Source organism: Typopeltis vanoorti, chromosome 12 (assembly GCF_054136105.1).
Source record: "Typopeltis vanoorti isolate ZY-2024b chromosome 12, IOZ_Tvanoo_1.0, whole genome shotgun sequence".
Classification (NCBI taxonomy): domain Eukaryota; kingdom Metazoa; phylum Arthropoda; class Arachnida; order Uropygi; family Thelyphonidae; genus Typopeltis; species Typopeltis vanoorti.
Window position 1 is genome coordinate 109,837,081 of NC_143560.1, and position 19,535 is coordinate 109,856,615.

General features: G+C 34.1%; 1 protein-coding gene across 1 annotated transcript in view; it reads right to left on the bottom strand.

Annotated features, from left to right (window-relative positions):
* Positions 1-19,535, bottom strand: part of Fak (protein tyrosine kinase 2 Fak) — a 316,957-nt gene that overhangs the window by 263,221 nt on the left and 34,201 nt on the right. Inside the window, exons 4-6 of the mRNA XM_090402169.1 lie at positions 13,441-13,528; positions 9,304-9,380; positions 1,448-1,565 (exon numbers count right to left, since the gene is read on the bottom strand). Coding sequence (XP_090258295.1) covers positions 1,448-1,565; positions 9,304-9,380; positions 13,441-13,528 — 283 coding nt within the window. The remainder of the gene's footprint in view (positions 1-1,447; positions 1,566-9,303; positions 9,381-13,440; positions 13,529-19,535) is intronic.

The following is a 19,535-nucleotide window of genomic DNA, read 5'->3' on the forward strand; positions in this document are numbered from 1 at the left end:
GATTCCTGCAAGATTCGAATATTTATGAACGGTGCAATAAAAGGGAATTCAGGCAAACACAATATTTAGATTAACAAAATAAAACATTTAATATATGATATATATAACAAATACAAGAATTCTGCTTTAAAACGAAACAATACAAATAACTTAATACATCTTGCTAAGTCACTCATGTCAATTCAATGTTCTAAACTTTCACATACAATTCACAGTTTCAAAATCACAAGCTTTCTTAACTCAAGTTAATAAAACGAAACTTCTTATTTAATCAGTCTCCACATATCTATCAGCTGTACTTAATGTTTAAATTCACAGGAAGCTAATCAAGGTAGACAATATTCCAAGCAATCTTATTTCGGACTTTGAACTTCGAAGATATGTTAATGTTAAAATAAACAAACAAGTATGACTACTCTTACCAGATACAATCTTCAATACATCAATTAATTGTGAGCACACTTATGAACTAACTTATTTACGTTAGCGGAACACATTAATAAAAATTCTCCAACGATTTAACTGAACTACTGTTAATCGCGCTTCACTACTCTAAAAAAAACATATCAACAAGGCACTGATATCTTTCCTTGTTTACTTTTCTCAAACTAGTTAATCTCAACATGATTCTTCTCAGGGCAACATAGAATTAAGACGTAATCCTAGACTAACTGGAACTAATCAGAATTTTGTATTGAATGTCCAGTTCTTTATCCGGTTATGGCATTAATCTTCCTTTTACAACACAGCTGACTTCACTTGCAGCTAAGTATATGATTCACTATGTTTTGGCTCACTTCTAAACACTATTCTCATGAATTTCTGCCCTAGAGAACTTATAATTTTCTTCCACTTCCTTTGCTTGTATCCTACCTTCCTTCCCGCTCCGCAAAAACTTCCTCTTTCCTCTCTAATTAAAAATCTTATCTCCTTATATAATATCTTTCCTCTCCTTTTTGGTTCCAAGGTCACCACTCTTCGACTCGTGCTTGTTTATTTCATGCGTCTCCATGACAACGCATGAACGTAAATATTTCGCTAATGTAATACAACGCTCTACTCTTACATAAGTGATTACATAACATTAAATTTTCACAAATAAGAATAAACAGAATATTTGAGCTACTTATTCAGCTTTTTCATTACATATAGAATTAATTATAATAATACTTTTCGTTACATCATATATATATTTTAGTTATTATAAATTCTGCACATATTATTGCTTAACAAATTAATAGTAGGTTAAGTTTAGAATAAATATTTAAATAGTAATCCTTAATTAAGGAACAATAAATAATCTTTATACAAATTATGATTAATACATTTAATACATTTTAAGCAATGTTAAATGTGAATGAAAAAAAATAAATTACACAACATAGTTTCATTCACAATTTAACAACAGCACATAAATAGGAAGAAAAGTATTTGAAAAAACTTTTACCTTGTTTCCAATAATAACTGGAGAGGGGAGAAATTTATGCAAACCTACTTCTTTTTCTAAGTATTCAAAATTGGATTTCTTGTCTAAAGCCACATGAGTCATGTCTTTAAAAAATCTCCTAAGAGTTTTAAAATCAAACTTTTTTGAGTGTTATCAGATGATTTAACATAAATAAAATTACAGTTAAGCATTAATTACATTCATGCAATGACATTCAAAATTTTAAAGGATTATACATACCTTACAAAATCAGAAAATACTACTATAGCAAAGAAATCATTAGAAAAGAGAGAAATAATCATACAACTGGTATCACATAAATATAAAAAATTACACACACTGCTGTATAAAGACTTGACTAATTACAATTACTTATGTCTCTAATACCACTACTCCTCTATTTTTCAACTCTTCTATTAGGCACACTACTGTTCCCTACTATCCTGATCCAAACAAACATTTTGCTCACAACGTGCCGAATTCTTTCTGGAATAAGGCATAATAAATAAATAAAAATCAGAATATTACAAATGGCTTCTGACACAAACTTCAGCATCACACAGCAGTAAACAAATAAATGAATAAATAAATCCACATCACACAAAAGGGGGGGGAGCATCTCCTGCTTCAATGGCAGTTATGATTTCTGAACTTACATCAAGGACAATGGATACAAATTTACTTCTACCACTATGACATCACCCAGAGATCAAAGCTGATCTTCTGGCATAGCACCCCTCCTGCACAAATGACCAAAGCAAATCACCTCTTATCTTATCAAAAATAGTGTGCATAGCTCCTGCTATGCCTTCTGCCAAAAAGACTGATGCCATCTTAGATGCCACCAGGTCTTCTCATGGTAATCTCCCAACTATGCTCACAACTTTGCTCCAGAACTAACATCCATACTATAACATCTCCTTTCCCATACTGACATTTGGCACCCACCAAATCAAATCAACAACTGTCAGTATGGACTTAATTTTTCTTGACTGATCCTAATCTGCATCTATCTCTGTAATAATTTGTTTCAATTATTTCTTTAAGCGTCGTAAAATGTCATGAAATATCAACTGCCTCAATTGTCAGCTGCCACCATTTGTACCATTCTACTATATCTTATTTGCTCACACTCTGTAGTCTAAAAAATTTATTTGTTTTTCTGACTGTGTCAGTTAGACTATGTATCGAGTGTAAGGCTATAAGAGGCTAAACTGAAAACAAAGCACATTGTTATTATTCCCTGCTAAAGTTAATCTGTACTTTAATTCAGTCGTGGCTTGATCTTAATCACTTCATCTAAGTTTGATATTCAACTTTTCATTACTTAATCTTATGCAGATTCGAATATTTTAGGGCTAGTGCATTGACAAAATCTGTCCAATGGGTTGTTCACAAACCATTTAATTAAATCAAGAATTCTTATTATACAGCTCGATCCACATTAGCATATTTACATAATTGAATCGCAATTCATAGTTATTTACATATGTCTCAAATTCATCATCTTTATCCATTGGTGTCTGGTATACATAGCTTGGAAAGAAGTCAATGGGCATCCCCATGCGCAGTGCATCATGCCATGCAACGAGTCATGTGTTTGTAGCTGGCATAAATTGGAGAAATATGATGCTCCCAAGTCAGTGCAAGTGTGTCTTGGTGAAATGGCTGTGAGAAAGGAACTGACAGAGTTATAAAGAAGCATTGTTATAGGATGCCATGTTGCAGTCCTATCTGTTCAGCAAATTGTTGACAAACTGGACCATCCCAGATCAGTGATACCAATCTGAGATGGAAGTGAAGGGAGTCAACTGCAAGTGCCACCAACAGTGGGTGACCCACCACACTCACCAAATGTGACCAGAGGGTACTATGAAGGATTATATGTAAAAACCTTTATTCGTTGACCGATATGTTGAACAGAGTATTGGGTATCAGTAGGGACATGAATCTGCACAAAACAGAACTAAGGCTCACAACATGGGTTTCCATAGTAGGACTACAATATGAGAGTGCCACATTACCTAAACCAACAAGCAGCATCATCTTCAGTGGTGTAAAGAGTGTATATGGTGGGACATGGAAGCTTGGAAAGCTGTGTTGTGGAGCGACAAATCATGCTAAATCCTCTACCAAGCAGATGAACAGGTGTGGGTGTGACAGATGCCTGGTGAAAGTCTCTTACCAGAGTGCATAACCCCAACTATGAAATTTGGAGGTGGCAGTGTGATAGTATGGTCCTGTTTTGGACCATACCATCCTGGTTTGGCTTCAGTCCTCTGTTTGTGGTGCCATGAACATCAAATTCCAAGAGGTATTTGAATATTCTGGATACTGCAATGCTTCCTACTTTGTGGCATTTCTACAGAACTGACCAACCACGGTCTCTGTCAGCAAGACAATGCACCATGTCATAAAGCTGCTGTGGTAACTGCATGGTTTGTGGACATGAAGGTCACCACACTAGACTAGCCTCCACAGAGCCCAGATCTCAACCTTATTGAATATCAATCTTATTAATGTGGGCTCTACAGCTTTGTTCCTTACATTATGATGTCTTGACTTATTTTCAAGCAGTGTAGTTCTTTCAATGTCTTCATTTCACTTCTTTTTTTTAATTACTGTATAACCTGTTGTTCTTGTTTACTTCATTTCTGCTGTAGTGATTCTCTTTTTTATCCCTTTGTCTTATTGTTCATGCTTCACTTCCATATAATAATGATGTTTTTGATAAAATATACATTCTTGATTTTTTTTTTTTTTGTGACTACTGCTGGTTTTATTATTGCATTTACTTCAGAGAATTTACTTTGTCAGATGCATCTAAATCTTCATTAGAACTTATTTTATAATTATTAATTACTTAATTATTAACATTTTGAAAAGAATTAAAAATTATCATTATCACATTCAGTCATTTTGAACAAGATCCAAAATGGAAACTTGTTCAAAATAATTAAAATAATTCAAAGATATTTGAAATAATTCAAAATATTCATACATAAGATATTAATGAAAAAAAAGAAAAAAAAAGAAAAGAAAAATTGTAACTGAGCAGAGAAGAGATGAATAGATTAGAAAAAGCAAGAGACCAACTATAACAGTATAATGGATAAAAATGAGATGTGCGTAAATAGAGGATTGAACAGAAGAGATAATGAGTTGTGTGCCATCACACAATGACTCCTTGGAGGTGTCACATAATAATAAAAATCAAAATATACTTATGAGAAATGAAGATATTAAGGGATGATGGAAGTGATATTTTACAAACTCTAAAATATAGAAACCCAGATAGAATTTTTGATAACGTTGAAAGAAATGTAGGAATTAAATATACAACTATGGCAGTAGGAAAACTACATGGTTATAGAGATCTTAATAAAACAATGACAGATGAAAGAATGCCAGACATATGGTTCAGAAGTAGTGTTTCCAATTTTCAAAACAACAAAGTAATTTAAATAATAATACACCACCATTATATGCCAGTAACAAAAGAGGCAAAAAAATAAAGTTGTAACTGATATACAAAAAAGAAGCCTATATGTTATAAGCATGTTAATGAGAAATCAATCAATAGCATTTATGATTTATATAATTTTATAAGCCACACACACATATAGCACAAAGAAAGTGAGTTACCAATATAAGCTTGTTGTGGTTTTTTTTCCAGATGCAAAGATCAACAATGAAGTTATATTTTTATATATAGAAAATGAATGTTAGCCCATTTAGAACAACAGGCAATGATGGAATATATACTTACTTAGAACATTTTCAATAATTGTTACATAGTGACTTCAGACTGACAATGAGATGCAATGTGAAAGTCACACTAACCACTTCAATGGAATTATTTAACTGTGAATAAAAATATAACTGGCATGAAAAAATGCTCACAACACTTATATCACAAATTTTTCCATGCTTTCAAGCTTCTATAGCAGGGCTTCCCAAACTGTGGGCCACAGACCCCTTGGGGTGCAGGTTTAGTTGAGGGGGCCCATGAAATAATGAAAACAAATTAAAAAAATATTTTTAGACTAAGTAGGTTTTTTTTATCTTAAAAGAAACATCATCATCATCATCATCATCAAATTCCTGCCATGTACCCTCAAGCGGTGTACAGGATATGACAGTACTACATGAAAAATTACATCATTACTAACTTCCTATCTACAATTTTCCTCCAAATCAGTCTGTTACTTGTCAAAACTCCAACATTATCAGATCTTATATTTCTATCGTCTAAGGCACTTTGTACCATATCAATCCACCTATATCTTGGTCTTCCTCTGGGTCGTTTTCCTGCCAACCTGGCAGAGAACACTTGTTTTGCTAATCTTTCCTCTCCCATTCTATTTAAGTGACCATACCATCTGAGATTAGCTCTACTAATGCATTCCTGGATGCTGACAATGTCAAGTTCTTTCCTAATATCCTCATTTTTAATATGATATTGCCATTGATGCCATCTGTTCACGCCTCTAATCTTTCTGAGGACTCTCATATCTGCGGTCTCTAGTCTTTGGTCAAGTGTTTTACTTCTGACCCAGCTCTCAGATCCATAAGTTAAAATTGGTTTGAACACTGTCTTGTATACAGCTAATTTAGTGTTCCGACTAATTTCTTTCTTATTCCATATGAATTTATTCAATTGACTTCCCGCCATACCAGCTCTGCTGATTCTGTTGTCTATTTCTATATTTAGTTTACCATCTTCAGTAAAAATTGTGCCTAAGTAGCTGAAATGTTTTACTTGTTCCACAGGTTCTCCATTCACAACACAGTTGACATTTTCAATGATTCTGCCTATTTTCATTGTCTTTGTCTTTTTATTGCTAACCTTCATACCATATCTATTACAACAGCTATTCAATTTAGTCAGAGAATCTTGCAGACTTGTAGCGGATTTATTTAGAAGTATAACATCATCTGCATAAAGCAAAGAGCTGACATTAACATCTCCAATTTTGATATCAGGTTTAATACCACATTCCTTCATAATGTGATCCATATAGATAATGAATAACAGAGGGGATAATGTACATCCTTGTCTCACACCAGATTTAACATTAAACCATCTTCCTGTACTTCCTTCAATTCTAACTGCTGACTCACAACTCAAATAAAGACTAAGTATTGCTTGATATAATGCCCCATTGACACCATATAACTGCAGCGTATTGAATAGCTTCTCTCTTGGCACCTTGTCATATGCCTTTTCAAGATCTACAAAACTTAAATACAGATCTTTGTTATATTCCCATGCTTTCTCGACTATTTGCCGTAAAGTGAAGATCTGATCCTGACAGCCTCTATTTGGCCTGAATCCAGCTTGTTCTTCACCAAGCTTTTCTTCCACAATTCTTCTCAACCGTTTCTCAAGTATACGTGCATAGATCTTGCCAGGAACACTCAGTAGGGAAATACCTCTGTAATTCTCACATTCAGTTTTATTTCCCTTTTTATATATGGGTACTATGAGAGCTCTACTCCAATCATCGGGAATTCGTCCCTCTGTCCAGGCTTTCTGAACTATGCAGTGCAGCCACTGTAAGACTCTTATACCACCATACTTCAGCATTTCTGGTCGAATATCATCTACTCCTGCTGCCTTTCCACGTTTCAAGCCTTTGATTGCTTTTTCTACTTCAAGTATGGATATGTATTCCTGACTGCATGCCTGGTCAGTGTTTTTTATCACTGTGCTGTCATCACTGCTTGTTTCATTTAGCAGTTTTTCAAAGTAATTACTCCATACTTCAAGGATATCTTTTTCTCCTGTTTTCATTTCACCTTTATCATCTCTAATTCCTTTTACAGCACTCTTTCCTCCATTCCTAAGCTTCTTCAACAACCTCCAGAATATTTTGCCACCTTCTTGATATTTATTTTCTATATTCTTGCCAAAGTCCTCCCATGACTTTTGTTTAGCTAGTTTTACACAATGTTTAGCTTTCTTACATTTGTCTCTGTATTCTGTAAGAGTAAAAGCTGACTTATTTGCCAGGAACTTTTGATATGCTTTCTTCTTTTCCTTCACTGCCTCTTTAACTTCCTGTGTCCACCAGGGAGTTCTGATTTTTTTATCCTTGCACACAACCTCACCACATGCCTCTCTGGCAGAATCAACCAATGTTTCCTTCAGAGTTTGCCACTGAATCTCCAAGGTTTGATTCCTGTTCTCAAACTCTTTCATTTTCTTTTCAATAATATTTCTGTATTTTAGTCTACAGTTCACATCTGAGAGCTGCTCAACTTTTATTCGCTTTAAAACTTTCTTACATGTTATTCTTTTCAATATGAAATTCAATTTTATCCTGCTCAAGACTAAATAGTGATCACTTCCAATTTCAAATCCTCTGTACACTCTGGTGTCCTGCACCAGGGAGAAAACATCACTATCAACAATAACATAGTCAATGAGACTTTTCTTATTCCTAGCCTCTTCTCTCCATGTGAATTTGTGCACATTTTTATGTTGGAACATGGTGTTAGTAATAACCAGTCCATGTCCTGAGCAGAAATCCAACAGATATTTGCCATTATTATTAGCTTTGCTCTTTTCTCCAAATTTTCCCAAAATATTTTTGTATGTCTCACAATCATTTCCTACTCTGCTATTTAGATCCCCAACAAGGACCAACTTTTCCTTTTTCATTGTGTCAGTTGCTTTTTCTAAAGCCTCAAAAAATTCCTCCACTTCTACCTTAGTAGAACCTTCTGTGGGACCATAGGCACAAATAAGTCTCATTGTCCAATTCCCCATTCTCATATTTGCCCACATTACTCTACTTGAGACTGACTGCCATTCAAGAAGATTAGCCTCGTATTTTGTGTTGAATACTATGGCTACTCCTTCTTTTCCTTGATTGTCATTGCCTGAATATAACATTTTGTATTTATTGCTCAGAAAGATCTCACCAGTTTTGGTCTTTTTTGTTTCAGTCACCCCTATTATGTCGATCTGGTACTTATCTAATTCCTCAGCTAGCTCCATTTCTTTGCCATTCAGGCTTCTTACGTTGATAGTACCGATCTTTAACTCTGGTGATGTTGAGTTGGGGTTTGTTTTCAGATTTGTTCCAGTAGCTGACTTTTCGCTGTTAGCCCTGGTTCCCTGGCGAAAAGAAAAGAAACGTATTTAATTTTTATTATTTATTATTTCTTTTTAGTTATTTTTTATATTTTAATGGGAAAAAAAATCGCACATTGGTGTGGGTTCACAAATTTTGCTTCCTGCATATTTCAGCGCTTAATGAATATTAGTAAATATATGCTTATTCATATAAGTTTCATTTCAAAGCAGAAATCTAAGAATTGCAGTTTCAAATATTTCACCTGATATTGACTTTTTGTGTAGCAGTATTGAAACACATCCATCACATTAAATTGTTATTAAACTTCTTTTATGTTTTTAATTCTTTCTTTATTACTAATCGTTTTACGTTTCATGTGTTTGTACTGCAAATGTACAATAACAATATATCTATCTATATATACATATGAGATAATGTGCCATATCAAATGTGTAGGTAAGATGCTAAAAATGTAATATTTGCATTTGATTTTTGCAATATTCTCTGTGTATGTTTTGTATTGAATATAAATACAATAAATATTATAATAATGTCTATATTATGATTTTTTTTCGAGGGTGGGGCCGTGAAATATTTAAATTTTTCCAAATGGGCCCTGACATCCAGAAGTTTGGGAAGCACTGTACTATAGGATTAATCAAGGATTAATTTAGGTTGAAGCAAGTCATACAATATAATTCCCTCTATCCATCAATAAAAAAATTATAATAACAATACCTAAATATACCAGAGAACTAATACATGACTTACCTAATCTCTATGCAACAAAGCTGAATAGCCATTTCCTGATCAATGCTGGATTCCAATTTCAGATAATCATTTTTCACCTATTGAAACATGATATTAAAAAAAATAAATAATATATGTACTTTTCAATGAGAGAAAAATCACAAACTATACTATTTTTAACTATAGGTATTAAGCAAAACAAATAATGCTAATTATGCTTAAACCAGATTAAAGAAGAATTATCGTGGAAAAATTAAATATCTTTATATGTACATATTTTCACATCCCCTCTCAACTTTTTTTAACATTAGTCCTTACACAAGAGGTTTCAGAACCTCTGGCATAACAGTACTGTGCGGCATGGCGGGGGAGGGATTAACAGATTAGTTTCAAAAATTTTTTTTATTATTCTCTTGCAATTTCAAAGTAAGGTTTTTGAAATTTACTATATGCAATAGATGTTTCTAATGTTTTCCAACTGAAGGAACTGCTTTTCAGTTGTTCTAAAATATTTTAATTTAAAATCTATTACAGATCAAACTAAAGAAAAACTACTTTCTAGTGATTTAGATATATGCATTAGCATTTACAGCTGACAATTGCAATGTCAAAACTTCTCAATCGAAGTATGCAATTAATCATTACTGTTAGCATTATTTCTTAGCTAGCTCTCATACACTATTGACCTCTCTTCCAACTTTTCTCTCCATGGTACTGTCTAAAGCTGATTTCTATTGAAAAGATCACTTAACTTGTAAGTTCACATAAACTCCTCCCTGAGATTTCCATATTCCTATTCAGTCAACCCCCAAGTAAAGACCAAGAGGATCATTCTCACTAAGGAGACAAGGGGACTAGTGATGTATCTATCACAATCAAATCTAAAACTCTTAACTGTTGTTCCCTCTGCTCATACTACATCCACCTAAAATAGTTATCCTTCAAGAATTCTAGAAATACAATTCCCTCGTTATCACATGTAATTTCCCCTGTACAATCTATATTACAAGAGGTGGAACATTTCACAATGATTATCAATTTTGAACTTAGTTAAGCTAATTTGCCTAAACATCTGGAAATGTTTAGGCAAATGATCTTTATATCCTTTATATTACCTATCATGTTGCAATATCCAATGAAATAAAAATAGGATTACAACTACAAAACTTTGTTTACTAACCTTTCTTGGGCAAGAGTCATAAAAATAAAACAATTCCTGTTGTATCCAATTTTACCTCGTGTATTCTTGAAGCCATCCATCCCTGTCATTTCCTTTCTCGTTCTCTATACTGAAAAAGTACAACTTATCTGCTATCAAAAGTAACACTCCAGCATTCCATTTTGTTGTCTATCCTCCAAAAACACATTACACTCTTCCATATGTATTCCTACTAGGACATTAACCTTTGCTAACCATACTTCACTAATAACAATAATCTTGAACAGAATGATTCCATCAGTGCAACAAATTAATTCTTCTTATTCTAGATACTCTTCATATCTGTGCTTAGAAGTTTAAGAGAGAATGCACAGGTATATATTTTAAGGTTCAAAGTGCACAATAAAATGAAAGGTTAAATTTCACTGCACAAAACAGCACAAAACAAATGCGAAGGAGATATTCTACTTTTCTTGCACAATGTAAAAAAGTATTTGAATAAAAGGCATACAGTAGTAGTAGGATAAATATATTTAGCAATTTTCGATTTTGTCTTTCAAAACAGAGCTTCCTCCATTTTTCATTCAAAACATTCAAGCAAATAACTGTAGAAAATATTTATGGAGATGATTGTATAAACAATGTTCTTTATTTTTGGAGAAACAGATGTGCCCTCAGGTGTGTACAGGATAAATATGATATTAATACATGAAAAAGTTACCTGATTACTAATTTCTTATCAACAACTTTCCTCCAAATTAATGCCACTTTTTTTTTCTATGAACATGCGCTCTCCATTCAGATCTATCCCTGGCCATATCTTTCAGCATTTCCAGGTGCATTCCAGTTGCTTCTTTAACTCCATCAACCCATCTAATTCTTGGTCTTCCTGTTCTCCTGCTACCTTCAACTTTAGCTAGCACCATCATCTTCTCCAGACTGTCATTTGCTCACATAATATGTCCAAAGTATGACAATTTTTGCTTGATAATCATAGCTTTGAAGGAGCAATCTGGCTTTATTCTGTCTATCACTGATTTATTGGTTTGCTGCAGTCCATGGTATTCTTTAGTAATCACCTCCAAACCAATAATTCAAATGCATCTATCTTCCTTTTTTTTTTTTTTCACTCTTTCTCAGGGTCCAACTTTCATATCTATTCAGTACCACAGGGAATGCCATTGCTTTCACGATTCTGAGTGTTGTTGTGAGGCTAATATCTTTATCTCTAAAGACCTTGCTTAAATTTGACATCGCTTTCTTTCCAAGTAATAATCTTCTTCTAACTTCTTCAGTACAATACCCATCTTTATCAATTCAGGATCCTAGGAGCAGAAAATTGCTAACTACTTCCATTTTCTCCCCATCTGCTTCAAAATCATTAAGTTCACATGTTGCCATAACTTTTGTCTTTTTGAGGTAAGGTTTAAGGCCATATTTAGCACTTTCTTCTTTAACTTTCATAATAAATTCCTCCAAATCTTCTTTACATTCTTCTAGCAAGGTGGATCATCTGCATACCTCAATTATTAATATTTCTTCTGCCAATTTTAATTCTAACTGAAGACTCCTCCAGCCCTGCCATTCTTAAAATGTATTCGCTGTACAAGTTAAACAGGTATTGAAATTGAAAATCAGAACTCGCTCCCGTTCCTGGATACACATCTTCCTTCAGGCGGTCTATCCTTCACGGTCTACCACGCAAACTGACAAATACTGGCCAATACATACATGCTAAATCATACTACCACCCATCACAAAAATATGAAGCTAGTTAACATAGCACATAACATATGCACTCCCAGAAGTGCATATACTATGTGTTAATTAGAGAGCCTCTCTTTTATTAGACATTCATTAACACCCTTAAAAACAGAGCTATAACAATTTGCTCTAATCAGCAAGCTCTTAAACAAGAATTAAAAATTATTAGCAACACATAAATAATGGCTATAACAAAAATACTATTAATAAAGTTCTTCATAAAACTTTATCAAAAAAGAATCTAGATTACAGTAAAACCATAGCCATCCCATACATTAAAGGGTTATCAGAAAAAATCAACAGAATCCTACACCATTATAATATCAATGCCACCTTTACACCACCTACAAAACTAAAAAACATACTCAACTCCTCTAAGGATCCTCTCCTCCCATTGGCACATCCTTGAGTTTATTGCATCTATTGCACCTGTAACTTACATTATATTGGTGAAACTGGACATACAATCCCTATACATTAAAAAAAAAAAAAAAGACACATTAAATATAACAATTTTGGTGAAGCAGGCTTCTCAGATCGCATGCTCTCAACACCTTACACCAAATTGATTGGAAAAGTACCCGCTCTTTACACCATACAGAAACCTGGTATGAAAGAAAATTGAAAGAAGCCTGCAAAATTCTGATTAACGACCTGAATATCAACAATAATGGTGGCATGAAAATTCCAAGAATCTGGATGGCACATATTCAGCCTACTTAATATTTCGGACTCTAAGCAACTTTCAGCTAGTATTGGAAACTATTCCAGACCAACTGGTTTAAATTTATATGTATAATTATGTTTTTAATATATATATATAAACATGTTGCTCTCCAGCCCAATGTAATTTTGTAACCAATAGATAATAATAATAGGACTCGAGCGTTGATGTAGTAAAGGTTTTTTTTTTTTTTTCCACCAGAGGTCAGGGCAATAATTGTTGTAACGGTTGATCAATAACGTTAGCAAACCATGTAGATTGTATTGGGGCTTGTTTTTCTGTATATAGTGTATATGCTCCAGAAGATGATCTTGATATGAAGGTCAAAACGTTGAGTGTTGATTTTGGTTTATATTAAACTAAAGTTTTACTCAAAACACAGTAGTTGTCTCCATAATTTTCCAAAATGTATGCTGATCACCGTGTAAGTCTAAAAGAAAGGAATTAGATATTAAAGTTTCCACTATATGAGAGATTAAACTATTAATATTCAAAGACATTTTTAACCTACCTGTTCATAAAAATATCTAAATGTTATTTTATCTTTTTCACAGAGATCCTGAAGATCACTTGGCAGATATCGAACTCTCAATTCATACCTGCAAAGTAACAAATATTATGTTTGAATAAATATAAGAATAATGATGATTGGATGGAAAAACCTTGAGTGTGCAAATAAGAAAAAAATTATAATTTTTTCCCCAGACACTGATGTGTTCAATCGTGTAAAACAAATCTTAATGAGAAATAACTCGAAGTATGCAAATTTAAAGTCTTTAAAAAAAATATTTTTCTTTTTCGAAATGATCATTTTACTAATCCACCATTCACTTACTGGCTAATCCACACAGGACTGAAATGTGATTAAGACTCAGCTTTTTTTTGTAGAAAGAAAAACAGCAGTGCCATGGGAAACACATCCAGGTATAAGTGATAACCCATCTGCTTCCAAGAAACCATGAAGACACTCTTTAATGGGATTCATCCTTCTAAAGATTACACAAGAAACTACAACAGTATCATGAAACGTTTTCAACCAAATATAACCAAAGTTAGAATACCTTTTTTATGTTAAACAGAGCTTAGTTCTTGTTGCTGGCCTTTTTTGTTTCCCTATGAATTTAATATCAATACCATGTAATGAAGTACAATATTCATAATACCCATGCTCTTATAGTTTCAGTATTAATGTGCATATATTTTTAAAGCCTAATTCTCAGACTCATAAATATTCAGAATTTAAGACTATACTCGTTATAAGAATCTTAAAGAAATATAATTTAGAAGTTCCCTATGCATTTAATATCACCAATTCTCAGTCATAAATATTCAGAATTTAAGACTATACTCGTTATAAGAATCTTAAAGAAATATAATTTAGAAGTTCCTTATGCATTTAATATCACTAATTCTCAGACTCATAAATATTCAAAATTTAAGACTATACTCGTTATAAGAATCTTAAAGAAATATAACTTAGAAGTGCATATATTATCTGTTAATTAGAGAGCCTCTCTTTTATTAGACATAAATTATGACAGGGCTAAACTAAACCCAACTGTAACCAGTTCAGCAATAAGAAGTGGAAATAAAAAGAAATTTTTACTTTAAAACTTTTCATCATCATCAAATTCCTGACATTTACCCTCAAAGGGTGTATAGGATATGATAGTACTACATGAAAAATTTACATCATTACTAACTTCTTACCTACAATTTTCTGCCAAATTAATCTGTTACTTGTCAAAGCAACAACATTGTCAGATCTAATATTTATATATCTATATTCTAAGGCAGTTTTTACTGTATCAATCCACCTAGATCTTGGTCTTCCTCTGGGTCTTTTTCCTGCCAACCTGGCAGAGAACACTTGTTTGGCTAATCTTACCTCGCCCATTCTGTTTAAGTGACCATACCACCTGAGATTAGCTCTGCTAACGCATTCCTGGATGCTGACAATGTCAAGTTTTTCCTAATATCCTCGTTTTTAATATGATATTGCCATTGATGCCATCTGTTCACACCCCTAATCTTTCTCAGGACTCTCATATCTGCTGTGTCATATATCTTTGGTCAAGTGTTTTACTTCTGACCCAGCTCTCAGATCCATAAGTTAAAATTGGTTTGAACACGGTCTTGTATACAGCAAATTTAGTGTTTTGACTAATTTTTCTCTTATTCCATACAAATTTATTCGGTTGACTTCCTACCATACCAGCTTTGTTGATTCTGTTGTCTATTTACATTTTTAATTTACCATCTTCACTAAAAATCGTGCCTAAGTAGCTGAAATGATTTACTTGTTCTATAGGTTCTGCATTCCCAATACAGCTGATATCTTCAATGCTTCTACCTATTTTCATTATCTTTGTCTTGCTATTGCTGACCTTCCTACCATATCTATCACAACAGTTATTCAATTTCGTCAGGGAATCTTGCAGACTTGTAGCGGATTTATTTAGAAGTATAACATCATCTGCATAAAGCAAGGAGCTGACATTAACATCAATTTTGATATCAGGTTTAATACCACTTTCCTCAATAACGTAATCCATATGATAATGTACATCCTTGTCTGACACCAAATTTAACATTAAACCATCTCCCTGTACTTCTTTCAATTTTAACTGCTGACTTACAACTCAAATAAAGACTAAGTATTTATTTGAGTTGTAATTCTCATTGATATCATTCTCATAATTCTTGATATAATTATTCACTGACACCATACAACTGTAGCATTTTGAATAGCTTCTCTCTTGGCACCTTGTCATATGCTTTTTCAAGATCTACAAAACTTAAATACAGATCTTTGTTATATTCCCATGACTTTTCAACTATTTGTCGTAAAGTGAATATCTGATCCTGACAACCTATATTTGGCCTGAATCCAGCTTGTTCCTCACCGAGCTTCTCTTCCACAATCCTTCTCAACCGTTTCTCAAGTATACTGGCATATATCTTACCAGGAACACTCAGTAGAGCAATACCTCTGTAATTCTCACAATCAGTTTTATTTTCCTTTTTATATATGGGTACTATGAGAGCTCTACTCCAATCATCTGGAATTTGTCCTCCTGTCCAGGCCCTCTGAACTATGCAGTGTAGCCACTGTAAAACTTTTATACCTCCATGCTTGAGCATTTCTGGTCAAATATCATCTACTCCTGCTGCCTTTCTACATTTCAAGCCTTGGATGGCTTTTCTACTTCAAGTATGGATATGTATTCCTGACTGTATGCCTGTTGAGTGTTTTTTACCACTGTGCTATCACTGCTTGTTTCATTTAGCAATTTTTCGAAGTAATTACTCTATACTTCAAGGATTTCTTTTTCTCCAGTTTTCATATCATCTTTACTAATTCTTCTAAGCACTCTTTCCTCGATTTCTTGGCTTCTTCAACAACCTCCAGAATATCTTGCCACCTTCTCGATATTTATTTTCTATGTACTTACCAAAGTCCTCAATCAACTGCATGATATCATAAATAAACAGCTCACTGCATGTCTCATCTAGTATTTCATAAGAAAAATATCAGAAGAATCCTAAATAGCTTGGATACCAGTCCAACTCCATGGCAGGAAGACAAGATTTGAGAGTGCTAGATCTGATCACAGCATCAGAGGACTTTACAAGTCTAGCTACACTGCCTCTGCTTGGGGGAAAGTGATCATGTAGTCTTGACCTGGGAGATTGCCACAGATGTAGAATTTTCTGTTAATAAGGGATACATGTAGAATTACATAGCAGGTGATTTAGACAAGCTGTGGTGTCAGCTTTCAGCAGTACCATGGCAAAAGAATCTGGAGAGGAGAGACAGTAGCACATGGGAGATGGTCAAGTGGCTGAAGAAATCAGTATCCAAATGTATATCCTGAGTCAAAAGGATAAAAGCAGGAGTCAGATAGATGAATGGTCTCATTAAGCAAGAGTTACAGACAAAGAAGTTCTGGGAAGAACATAAAGAAAAAGGTGATCAGCATGCCTATAGCAGTACAAGACACAGACAAGAAGGGTGACCTGTATGGTAAGAAAGAACAAAACCAATTATGAGAGAAAGCTAGCTGATAAGGCCAAAAGAAATTCTAAAGAATTCTTTCACCATGTGGTAATTGAAAGAAGGAAGGATTACCGAAAGACGACTTTAAAAAGTGCTGATGGCTGGGAGGTAACAAAAGCAAACTAAACAGTTGAATTAGTGAGTGAGCATTTTGCAGGGATGTACCATCTAGGTTGTGATGTTACAATGCCAGATGTGACACTGACTGATGGGAGAACAGAGGTTGAAGAGATGGAAGTGCTTAAAATTTTGTAGAAATCCCCATGCAAACACAGCCTTGGGATTAGATGGCATATTAGTCTGCCTGTTATGGGAATGTGTGCAAAGATATTATCAGCTCCTCTCACCAAGCTCTTTAATTTAAGCCTCAGTACTGGGATGTGGTAAATTGCCAATGGGAAAGAAGGCTAAGTAGTCCCACTACATAAAGGAGTAGAAGTAGCAAATTACAGGTCAATCAGCATCTCAAGGGTGATGGGTTAAGGCATTGGAGAAATTGGTGAAAGGCAGAATTCAGGACTTGGTGGATAGAAATATGATACTCTATAAGGGACAACATGGTTTTGTGAAGGGTAGGTCTTGCCTTAATAATTTGCTTACTGTTTACAATCAAGTGACAATAAGGAAAATGACTACTCAGTGATATTGCTGGATTTTGCAAAAGCATTTGACAAGATTCCACACAGAACTTCACTGCATAAATTGTAACATATGGGGATGGATATGAATCTGGTGATATGAGGATAGCTGACAGACATATCAAAGAGTGGTTGGAGGAGATGAGTCTAAGAGAAAACAAGTGACCAGTGATGTACCAAAGGGTTCAGTACTTGGTTCTCTGTTGTTTAATTTCTACATCAATGATATAGGAAATGATTTGACAGGAAACATTCGGTTGGTTGCTGATAATGCTAAACTGAGAAGAGCAATAGTAAATGAAGGTGATACAGAGATCCTGCAGGAAGACTTAAATAGATCAGATGTATGGACAAAAGTAAATGGCTGCCAGTTTAATGCAGTCAAGTGTAAGGTGATGCACTTTGAGAAGAGATTACAAGCTGTGTACTATATTGATGGAATTGAACTGCAGGAAACTAATGAGGCAGGGTACTTGGGGTTGACTGTGGACAGGGAGTTGAAGTTCAGAGGGTATATTGCAAAGATAGCTAAAACAGCAAATCAGATTATGTGATTGTGGAATACACTGACAAGCAGGGATAGAAACATTACTGTTGTTAAGTTCTGAATTAAACAAAAATTAAATTAATTTACGTTTCCTTCAGACTTGACATGGGCTTGAAAATTTGAATCAATTATTGATGTATCAGAATATACTAAACTCTTGTAAAGTTTACTAAAATGTTACTAAGATGAGAATCCTTCATTTAATATGTGATATTATAAGGTATTCTGAATTGCCAAACTGCTTAAGTTTAGTACTTATAAATTGCTGGGAGAAAGAGATAATCCGATTAAATAAAATGGCCGGAATCGAAACACATGCATCAAAGAGTACAAGTGCACCCTTCGTAAAGAAATAAGTTTTCCCCCACACACACACTCATACGTGCAGAAGAGTAGGCTAAGAATTCCGTGTGTGGCGCGCAGTACTGGGTGACGCAAGGTGATGCTGTGAAAAATGGGAGGAGTAATCGATGACGTGGAGTGAATGTGTGGCGTGCAATTTAAAGTCGTGCGGCGCCAAAGAAGCTCTCTTGTTCTTTTAGGCTGAGTTTCACTCCATAGTTTTTGGGCAGTTTTGATGATGTGTATGGAGCCTCCTCGTGGCATCCCCTCGTTCCCCGCAGATTCGAGACAACGACGGAGGAACTTTGCCGTAGATTTCCCAACAATTTACCGGTCAGCAACCAGCCCAGCAGAAGGTATTCATATTCACCGATGCTCACGGAGATGTCGTTATGATGTTGAACGAGTTCACCAGAGAACAACATCTACCTATTTTTGGTGGCAGAAGTAAGTGCAGATTGAATCTTTGAAGAGCGCCTCAGAGAAAGCAGAAGGGACGTGGTGTCGAAAGCAATTGTCCAGACGAGATATGTAAAGTGGCCAGATAATTCCCCAGCAATTGGTAACGTACAATCCTGTTTTATTATGTGTATTAGAAGAATATATGCAAACTTTAGGAAGGACACTAGAGAATGCTTCTTTGAATGATAAAGTAATAATGAGAATTTTGAGTATTTTGTTAAGTAAATTAATTGAGAGCATGTGGAGTCTAAGAATTGTCTTTTAATGATAGAAAAAGTTATGAGGATTTTGTGAGAAGAAATTGTATAAGAGCACATGAAGCTAGTTTAGTAATTCAGCTAATAATTGTCCTTAGTATTAACGAATAAGTGATTTTTTTAAGTGTAAATTGTAAGCCTAAATTGAAGTTCTTTGTCATGCATACTAAGATTGATATAGAGAATCTAAGTAATTAGTGCTCATTCATTAGCAATTGTAGATTAATTATTAAGAGTGAATTCATAGTATGTACAATGTTTCAATTGAATTAAATGTTTTGTTCTTTTTGTTTAACTGAT